The sequence below is a fragment of the Oryza glaberrima genome, chromosome 7, assembly GCF_000147395.1.
Source record: "Oryza glaberrima chromosome 7, OglaRS2, whole genome shotgun sequence".
NCBI lineage: Eukaryota > Viridiplantae > Streptophyta > Magnoliopsida > Poales > Poaceae > Oryza > Oryza glaberrima.
Genome location: NC_068332.1, coordinates 11,700,104 through 11,710,695, shown reverse-complemented (window position 1 = coordinate 11,710,695; position 10,592 = coordinate 11,700,104). Strand labels below are relative to the sequence as shown.

The 10,592-nt window shown below is 42.7% G+C and overlaps 1 protein-coding gene across 2 annotated transcripts; it reads left to right on the top strand.

Annotated features, from left to right (window-relative positions):
- Positions 1-1,390: 1,390 nt before the first annotated feature.
- LOC127779608 (protein ROOT INITIATION DEFECTIVE 3-like) lies at positions 1,391-9,612 on the top strand. Of its 2 annotated transcripts, none has more exons than XM_052306431.1 (9): positions 1,391-1,684; positions 1,776-1,889; positions 5,370-5,497; positions 5,570-5,708; positions 5,824-6,023; positions 6,782-6,909; positions 8,484-8,677; positions 8,775-8,970; positions 9,236-9,612. In XM_052306431.1, exons 1-8 carry the CDS (start codon positions 1,475-1,477, stop codon positions 8,931-8,933), a joined length of 1,272 nt encoding a protein of 423 aa, XP_052162391.1. In that variant the 5' UTR covers positions 1,391-1,474; the 3' UTR covers positions 8,934-8,970; positions 9,236-9,612. The 2 variants fall into 2 exon arrangements, with proteins under 2 accessions (XP_052162391.1, XP_052162392.1); XM_052306432.1 differs by having other exon boundaries at positions 1,393-1,684; positions 8,778-8,970.
- The last annotated feature ends 980 nt before the right edge of the window (positions 9,613-10,592 follow it).

Here is a 10,592-nt window from a genome sequence, read left to right as displayed (position 1 = left end):
TATCTTCCGAAGGTTGAAGACAACAATGGGTTGTGTGAGTTGGACCTACAACTCCACTTTTGGGCTGGCCTGAAGAGTGAAAGGCCGAGCGCAGGGAGGTAGCAAACCGGGATCGGGCTGGAAAGGAATGAATGAATGAGCTTTCGGTCCAAAACCGAAGGAGTATAATGTATAGCTATCAAAAATGTTTTTACCTGTTGCAACGCACGGACATTTTCCTAGTCTGTACTATTATAAAAATTGAAGATGTTTCCGCGGTCCATCATCCGTGTTTGAGTCGGTTATAAAAATTAAAGATATTTCTGTGGTTCGTCATCTATGTTTGAGTTGGTTTTAATTTTATGTTTTGGTTTTAATCTATATCTCTTTTCTATCTCTATCTCAACTATTATAAAAATTGAAGATGTTTTTGTCGGTATTTTGTACGTCATCTGTGTATGAGTCGGTTTTTAAGTTTATTTGCTTTTGAAAATACATATCCGTATTTGAGTCGGTTTTTAAGATCGCTTACTTTTGGTAATACAGAAGGAATCATATAAGAAATCTGTTTAAAAAAAACTCGCATGCTAACTTGAGACGATCTGACTCTTAACTGCAGCTCATGATTTTATATATATATATCCAAGCGAACTTCCACAATGAATTTCATCTTAACTAAACCATATAACAATAATAAGATTAAAATAGACTTCACCTGTTGCAACGCACGGGCATTTTTCTAGTAAGAATAAAATATAAAAATTAAAGATATTTTTGCCGGTACTTTGGTACGTCATCCGTGCATGAGTTGGTTTTCAAGTTTGTTCTTTTTGGAAATACAGTTCCGTATTTAAGTCGGTTTTTAAGTTCATTCGCTTTTGGAAATATAGAAAGAATCGTATAACAAACCTCTTTTAAAAAAACTCGCATGCTAACTTGAAACGACCGGACTCCTAATTGCAGCTCATGATTTTCTGAGAAAAATATAGAGTCGGTTTTTAAGTTCGTTTACTTTTTAAAATATAGAAGGAATCGCATAAGAAATCTCTTTAAAAAAAACTCGCATGCTACCTTGAAACGATCGGACTCCTAATTGCAGCGCATGATTTTCTTAAAAAAATATATATCCCAAACGAGTTCTTACAATAGATTTCACCTTAACTAAAATGTATAACAATAATAAGATTAAAATAACTTTCATCTGTTGCAACGCACAGACTTTTTTTTTTTTGGTTAGAATAAAATGTATGGGTCAGCCGGGCCGTGTCTCGTGCTTGGGTCGTGTCGTGCCGGCCCATGGGTTGTGGTAGCCGTGCCGGCCAGCCCAGTCCTAGAGTACGGCCGTGCCCCGGCCGGGTCTTGGTCCGGCCCATTTGCCAGCTATACTCTAACCCTAAGTAGGTCGCCTTGGAGGCGCTCCCCCTGCAGGGCCTTCTCCCACGCGGCCGCGCCATCACGTCCGCCGCTCCCTGTCTTCCGTCCCCTCCAACACACCATGGCGCCGCCGCAGCAGCTGGTGCTCGCGGCCTCTTCCACCGACGCCGGCGTTGCCGCGTGGGACCTCCGCACGGGCGCCGAGGCCATCCGCCACCGCACCTGCGCCTCCCGCCCCCGCGCTCTCACCGTCGTCGCCGGCCGCTTCCTCGCCGCCTCCCAGGCCCCCGCCGGCAACTCAGCACCCATCCACTACTACCACTGGGACAAGGTAAATCACTCGACCTTAACCCACGGTCCTTTAAACTCACAAAACCCTATCTCGGAGGCGGAGCTTCATGTCCTTTGTTGGTCCCCTGCAGCCCCAGGTGGCCGTCAAGAGCTTCCCGGTTGAGCCGATACGCGCGCTCATCGCTGATCCGGAGGGGAGCTACCTCATCGGCGGTGGGATCTCTGGCGACATATTCTTTTGGGAGGTCAGAGCATTTGCGATTGATTTCTTCTTCTATGGTAAAACACTCGCTAGTTTTGGGGAACAAACAGTTGTCATTGCTGCTTTTTGTGCGCTTTGTGTACTGTTTCGGAAGGTTATGGTCGTGTTTAGTTGTTTTGGCAATTTTTTTTTGACGTATAGGGACACACATTTGAAGTATTAAACGTATACTAATAACAAAACAAATTACATATTCTCCCTGTAAATTGCGAGATGAATCTATTAAGTCTAATTAATCTGTCATTAGCAAATGTTTACTGTAGCACCACATTGTCAAATCATGGCGTAATTAGGCTCAAAAGATTCGTCTCGTAATTTACATGCAAACTGTGCAATTGGTTTTTTTCGTACACATTTAATGCTCTATGCATGTGTTCAAACATTTGATGTGACGGAAAAGTTGGAAGTTTGAAGGGAACTAACCACAGCCTATACACCCATGGTTGTTTAGGTATATTGAGTAATTTTATTTAATCATCAGTTTAGTTTTCATAAAAAAATAACCTTTATTGTACAATAATTCAGTCTTGTCGTACTGTGGTGGTTATGTTGGAGATGCCTGTTCTGTTTGGGCATTTGAATTTTGGCATTCAGTGAGATGCAACTATGCTATTTTCTGAAGAACATACATATTTGGGAAACTCGTGTAGTTCATACAGGGTGTGTTTGGTTGCCCGGACACATGAGAGATGCAGTGAATATCTTGTTTGGTTACGTGTGCTCGCGATCGAGGATGAGCAGATGCAATTTGGCCCCAAGAGCCAGGCCTAAGAGATGCAGGTTTTCACCTTTCGCTTCTCAGCCAGGTCTGGCTCATGTGGCCGCGGATGCAAGCGAGCACGTGCGGGTGCAGACAGTGCAAGCAGGGCGCATCCCTCACCCCATCTCCCATTTGCATCGACTTGCCTCACCTCCCAAGTCGCATCATCGTTGCCCTCCTCTTCTCATCGTCATCTAGCCCATCCGCTCCTTTTCTCGTTTGGATTCGGTGTCTACGACCGTGCACACGCTGAATACGGCAGCCCCAACTGCTCAGGTGCCAGATCTGGCCAATGCGGTGGCTCGAGCAGCAAGGCATGGGCTCAATGACGAGGGTGACGATGGACCTCCAACTTCCAACATGCCTCTGCTGCTGTCCTCTGTCACCAAGTTCGTCTCATCGTCGCTGAGCTTTTCTCCACCCTCAACAAGCTCATCTTCTCCCCTTCTACCTGGAGCCAGAGGCCACTAGCACTTGTCTGTCAGATCTGGTGTTGGGCTGCTGATTTGATGGCAGTGACACAGCAGCCGTCGAATCCAACTGAGGCAGCGAGCTAGCGACTGTCGATACAAACCGAGCAGCCGGCGTTTTTTTTACTAGAGGCCACCAAGATGTTGTGGCCACTTTCCCATTCCCTTTCCTTTTTCGTTTATTCCTTTATTCGTTTTGTTGTTTTCATAGGCTCATACAGATAAATAGATTCATATATGTATACATACAGTAAAATAATGAAGTAAAGATGCTACAGTATATAGTAGTAATTTGTTTCAAGCAAAAATAGGATGATTTTTTTGGCATACAAATTTTATTGCAACTTTGTGTTTTTAATCTTTTTAAAGAAAGCAGCCTCAACATGCAAGCAAAGGGGTAACTGCACTCAAAATTCATAGGCAAAATTTGCTACAGGACACTCAAAGTTTGTGCACTTTGCTGTGAGATATCCAAAGAACGTGTATCTTCTTGTCGACAGACTGCAAAAATGTGGTAATTAGCTGTTCAACACTCGAGACATTATTTTATTATATTTGATAAAAACGCGGAGAGAGATTTAAAAAGGACAAGTTTGCCCTTGCCTGCTCTTTCTCCAACACGGCGCGCGAGCGCTTCTTGGGCCGGCGAGGCGGCGCCATGCCACAGATGGCGATGAAGTCCACGACCATCTCCTCCCTGGTGAGCGCAACGGAGAAGCTCCTGTTCCTCGCGATCACCGGGGACAACGCATGCGGGTGCAGCGTCTGTCCTCCTCCCGCCGCAGCCGCCTTCCCCCCCCCCCCCCCCCCCCCCCCCCCCCCCCCCCCCCCGCGCAGCTTCCGATCTTGACGCATTGGGCGCCACGGTGGCGGAGCGGCGGGTGCGGAGGTTCCATGGCCGTGACGGTTTGTCCTCTTCCTCCTGATGAGGCACGCGGCGCACAGTGCGGCGCCATCGACGCCATGCTTCTCTGCTGCGCCGGCGGGCACGTACGCGCATGCCTCTGCTCGCTCTGCCATGTTGCGCTCTCTGCCCGCACCCTCACCGTCGCTGCCGTGGACGCCCACGCCGTGTAGCAGCCTGATGTCGAGAACCGGAAGGTGGACTAGCGGGAGGCGGCGCTAGAAGCGGAGATCTCCCGTCCCTGCTCCTTTTCCTTCTCCGGCAACAGGGTGTGTGGCTGCTTCAGGGGCGCCGCCCCTTCCCCCGCCCACCGTCTACCTCCTCTGCTGCGCTCACCCACCGCCACTCCACCCTTTGCCGCTGGCGGCCTCCCAGGCTCGTTGAAGAAGAGAATAGAAGAGAAGAGAAGAAAGAAAAGAGAGCTGAAGCAGGAAGAAGAACAATGTCCAGGGGCATTTTGGTACTTTCTACGTTCTTTCTCTCTACGTTTTCACTGGAAATAATAAAATAATGCCTCGGGTGTCCAGTAGCTAATTACCATATTTTTGCAGTGTCCATAGGAAGATACACGTTCTTTGAGTGTCTCACAGTAAAGGCCACAAACTTTGAGTGTCCTGTAGCATAATTTGCCAAATTCATACAACCAACCAAACAAAATCCCTAGCATACATGCATTAATATTCAACTAACCAAACAACATCGCACACGATCCAGACATAACTGATAATCAAACAAACCCTGTTGCATCAACTTGCATGTGGCTAGCCAGGCTAAACTCCACCAGGATGGGGCATACGGGTCAGGCTAAGGGCATACAAGCAACCAAACACACCCATATAGTGCATTTACGCCCGGGGCAATTTTTGGTGTTGCTAGTAAATTGACCTAGACTTATAAGCTTATGACATGTTATGGATCTTATGTTTGCTTCGCTACTTTTCCCCCTAAAATATGCCTTCTGTTTCTGTTTCAACTTTTCTGTCAGGCAGCTTCTTAGAGTTCAGATTTTGCCTAATCTATTTGTGCTTTCATACCTTTCTTGAAATTTTGCATTTTTTTCACCTGGTGTGCAAGTACAATCATCTGTGTTGTTTTCGTGTTGAAATGTTGCCTCTTTATATTTGGTATCTGTCTTCACAGGACAGAAAGTGTGCTAAATTCTATCTGGTCCTCTTTTAGTGAATTATATTCCTATTTGTTTGATTTTGGCATTTTGCATAGAAATTTAACATTTCCACTCCATGTTCCTAATTCATCCAGTAACTCTGTCTTTGATAATAAAATTCGTTCTTTCTTACACCCCATTCTCTATGGTGGTTGTGTGTGTAGGTGGCTAGTGGGGAGTTGCTTGTCCAGTGGCATGCACATTATCGTGCTGTTAGGTGCCTTGCACTCTATGACTTTTTGCTTATCTCGGGGTCTGAAGACGGTAGCATCAAAGTTTGGGATCTCCTCACGTATGTGATTATGGTAATACTGACCACACTGATTGCTTGTTTGGTTTACTTAATTTGTGTTGTTTACTGCAGGATGCTTGATGAGCAATCAAGATTGGAGGCAAAGACACAACACATATACAGCTTTAATCAGCACGCACTGCCTGTAACCGATGTTGCTTGCTGTCATGGAGCAATTGCTGTATCATCTTCAGAGGATCACACCTGTAAAGTATGCAATCTACTTGTACTTTGTCTTTGAGCTGTATATTTTGTAGAATTGTACTTGGCTATATGGTCTAGTCATTTTTATTAGCATTTAACTTTTTGTTCCCCCTCTTTCCTAGATTTGGAGTCTATCCGAGGGTAGAATGCTAAGAAGCATTTCATTTCCTGCTATTACTGATTCAGTGGCGTTAGACCCAAGGAGTCATATTTTCTACGCTGGTGGTCGAGATGGAAAGATATATGTTACTGCTATGGGAATTGATGTCACCTCTCCTAGTAGTGATGATTCAACTATTATTGGGGCTTTGGATGACCATAGGTTTGCCTACTCCTTGCTTTCATTAGCACCTCTTATTTATCCTGTGATGTAAACAGCTTCAATATACAAGTTAGAGTTTGATATCTTGTAGTAGTAGAGTGGTTATAAACCTATCTTACCTGTTCATGCTTTAACTTTGGTTGTATCCATCCTAGCTCGACCAGTTTGTTTTTAATGAAAACATTTTTTTTTTCATATTGCTGTGGAAAGTGATTAATTAATACGCCTGAAAATGATTTTTGTTGATGCAAATTTTCTTGTCTATTTAGTTAATAGCTTTAGAAAACAAATGCATCTTGGAGGGTGCACTGTTTGTCTAACATACTAAACAACTGGGGGTACAGAAATGGCAGTAACTACTAACTAGAGAAGAAAAGGTGATACAATTCATGGTGTGTGAACTCAAACTTGTAAAGAAAAGCAGTTAGGATCACCTGATCGTGGAGAGCGTGTCCTGTTTGAACCATTCTTCTGCCAGTGGGTTGTATTTCATCTTTCATTGCACTTCGGCTGTGTTTAGTTGATGGCAAAGTTTGGATTTTGGTTGAAATTGGAGATGATGTGACTGAAAAGTTGTGTGTGTATGACAGGTTGATGTGATGGAAAATGACTGAAGTTTGGATCCAAAGTTTGGATCTAAACACAGCCTTCTTGTTTGTATCTGACCTTATTCTGTAGTATCATTTTTGGTTTAACAACTACTGTGGTATTATTTTTGTCTAACCTTCTTTAATGTGTGTTCTATTTTATTGATCCAGCAAGGCAGTAACCAGCTTAGCATCGAGTACTGATGGACTTATATTGATCTCTGGATCTGAGGATGGTAATGTTCGAGTTTGGGATACAAGAACTCAGCAAGTAATCCGAAAATTCAAACATTCCCAAGGTTCATAGATTGTTCACACACACCCTTCTTTAAAGTAGTGCAAGAGTTTTAACACTCCTTTATCTGCATCGCTGTTGTTACTTAGGTTACTTGATAGTTGTCACCTCTCAAAAGCAGGAACATTTATCTAGGAGAAACAGAAGAAGCTTATATTGAATGCTGTCACCTCCAATAGATTGATAGGAATCTCATTGGCTGGTTTTCAAGCACTCGCTGTAGATTTAATTCTATTCATTGCTCATACCATGGGAAGAAAGTTATTAATGCATATGTATGCGCATGTTGTTCCTGCACATACTGGTTTTCTTGAATATTTTAGCTAGACTGAAACATATTCAGTACTCCCTTCGTCCCAATTTAAGCTTTTCTTGAATATTTTAGCTAGACTGAAACATATTCAGTACTCCCTTTGTCCCAATTTAAGCGCAACCTAGTACAGATGTAACATATCCTAGGACTACGAATCTGGACATGCAGCTGTCCAGATTCGTAGTCTTAGGATATGTCACGTTTGTACTAGGATGCACTTGTATTGGGACAGAGGAAGTGCATCCAATGTTAAGTACGATATTCAATGTCATACTTATAAGGTTAAACAATTGTTTTTTAGGAACTCTTGCACATAATGGAGGATAAATAGAACTCTTTAGGAAACCTTGTTTATAATTCAGTTGTAGTTTGCTTCCTGATATTCTAACTCACTTCAGAGTCCCCCTTCCTCTTTCTGAAGGAGAACCTGAGTGAATCTTAAAACAGTGCTTATCAATAAATAACGGGAAATATGTACTCTGTATTATGAAATTAATTTGGCTCAAGGTCCGAGTGAGTAGTGACAAACCAAAATCTCAAGCCCACAGTTTAATACAAGACCAAATGGATGACCAAATCAAAATGTTAGTTTTTATTCAGATGCTATTCATGATTTGTTAAGTTCATGTCGACAAACCTGTTGATATATGCCCTTCCTACACACAAAGGCTCATGAGTGAAAGTATAGAAACCCATGGACCATGGAATACATACAGTGGCATGATGGGTACGAGTCTTCTCTTTGGCATTATGACATGTCTGCTCTTGTGAGTATGGTGCAGCAGCTGGCTACCGTAACCAATAGTGGATGTTGTCAATCTCGCTACCCCAGACCCACCCACCTCCCATCTCCAAAAGAAAAACAATAGTAAGTAATGAGAGAGCAGGGATACAGTGGGTTTATTCCATGCATAGTCTGAAACCTGTCTGGAGCAGCAAAGCATAATACCACCATTAAATTATTGGATTGAACAGTGTTTCTCCAATTATTGGATGGACACAAATGGTGTTCACAATGCAACTTGTGCTACTTCACTGATCTGCACCCTTGTTTTTAAAGGTGGAGTGATGAAGTGGATGCTCTGTTGATACTTGTCTTTAAAGATGTTCACTGCATGGTTAAAAATTCTTTTGTAATTGTCATAGTTTGGAAATATGAAGTCTTAACTACACTGAAAGAAAAAGAGTTAGCCTTTTGTACTTTTTTTTTTGTAATTTCCTATTGACGTTACATTCTTTTGAGCTTTTCATAACTTGTCTACTAGGTCCAGTGACGAATGTTCTCTTAGTAACGCCAAAACGAGTAAATCTTCCACCACTACAATCACTACGGAAAGTTTGCTCAGCAAATGGAGGATCTGAATCACGGGCTGTAATTGTGCCCCAACCTGAAAATGATGTCCAAATTTTTGGAAACTTCAGTTCCGACTTTCTGGAGCGCTGCCTGGATGCACTTCAGGTCAGCTGATTTTGTATTGCTGTTGACACAGGGGCCCAAATTTCTTTTACCTTTCAGTTCTATCTGAACTCTTAGTGTCCATTCTGCTTTGATCTAGCAGCCTGGCAGTTCGTCCAGATTGTTTGAATCTGGGGCCAGTGCTCTGTATGGTGCACCAAAACAACAGGGTGTAGAATGGAGGAGTAAATACTTGGAGTTACAGGACCTCTTTGTGCGTGAGGTTCTTGATCAGATGCCGTCTCCAAAGAATACATGATATGCAACTGATTATTATGGTCATTGCTGTCAATTAGGTGAGAAATGTTATATTTTTATCTGCTGTTTTACTCTAGGTAGCAGTTCAGATTTTTTTTTTAAAAAAATGCACCTTCGAGCTCAAAAGTTATCAGTAAGACTAACTTGTCAAATAGTTTATTTTTCACCCAAGTTCAGTACTTGTGGAGTTCTAGTTCAACGTAAGCAAAACATCGTACCTCTTTCTATGTATTGTACTTTCTACGTGTGTTCTCATGCTCGTCTTTTGCCACAGAAACTCATGTTTTTATGTACATTATGCAGGAGATTGTCATCAGTTTTAGCCAGCACATGAGTTGGTTTCTAACCGACTAGAAAACCTTGGAAGCTCTAATTCATCAGCGAAGTGTAACATCAATTTTTGCAATTTATGAGTGGAGGGGTGAGCAGGGGGCTTTGCATCTCCATGAGTTCATTGGAACTATTGTAGCTGGAGCAAATTTTATACTAATTAGCACTTCCGGCCTCAGCTCCTCAAAAGTGTACTTTGTGCTTCTCTGGTTCCACCACTGAATTTATGTGTACTTTGTGTCTTTGTATTGAGCCTTATGGTAGGTAACATGTTACAGAAAAACATCTGAAATACAAAGTAACTTGAAAAGGAGCGAGAATCAAGTGGGTTATGGAGTAATATCTTTGTATCTTGCTACAGAGTAATTATATTCGATGGAAACTACTTGTGTGGATCATACTGTCTGGTCTGCACAACATAACGCCCAAAGGCTGGATGCCATGCCACCCCTCCCTCAGGAACAACATAGGGAGCTAATCTGAATTACTTTGGAGAAAAGTTTAATCTCCCTTAACTACTCATCATATGCTTATGATGGTAGTTAATTCCTGCATCGTCATTTTGAGAAAATTTTCCTTGAGCATCTTTGAGGAAATTTTCCTCGAGCGGTTCAAGAGAACTGCATTGGACCGGTGGTCACTTTTGGCAGGAATAGTATGAGGTATTTTCATAATCTTTAGAACGATCACCCTTAAATTAGAAATGGAATTTTAAAGGGTGAATTTCCTCTTCCTCCGGTTCTCAAGGTTAGGGTGAGCATTCAATGGTCGAATCTTTGGATGTAGAGGATATATGCTTTGATTTGGCGTTTGATGGCTCCTCATGTGTATACTCAATTTCCTAGACAGTTTCGCAATGAACGAAAGAGGTGTTCTCCTGGGTACGATCCAAGAGTTCTCTTCCTTCCGATGTCGTTTTGTGTGCGAACGAACCTCCGACGGAACTATCGAGATACATGGCAAACTCCCTGTCTAAACCTAAGCAGAAGTGTTGTAACAACACATGATCGGGTAAAGGTAAGTCTAGGCTGGCTTGAGTTAATAAGGAGAACCAAGCCCAGGCTTTAGCTGAGAACATCCATATGCAGAGAGACTACACGGGTTTACGGGAAAAAATCAAGACAAAACTTGCTTTTTAATTACTCTCGTTCACTATTCAATTTTCTGACATGTGGGTGTACCATTGCTTCGTAAAGGGAAAACATTTCCACTTGAAGGTGTCTTGCGCCATGTCCGCGATTGTCAAGCATGAACACAATTGCTCAAACTCACGCAGATGATGGTAGGAGTTTTCGTTTTCACGCCTTAAGAAGGATTGTTCCCACTATTT

Coding starts and splice junctions, on each gene's coding strand:
- LOC127779608 (XM_052306431.1), top strand. CDS start 1,475: ATGGCGCCGCCGCAGCAGCTGGTGCTCGCGGCCTCTTCCACCGACGCC. Junction 1,685..1,775: donor ACTACTACCACTGGGACAAG/GTAAATCACTCG, acceptor GGTCCCCTGCAG/CCCCAGGTGGCCGTCAAGAG. Junction 6,910..8,483: donor AAAATTCAAACATTCCCAAG/GTTCATAGATTG, acceptor CTTGTCTACTAG/GTCCAGTGACGAATGTTCTC.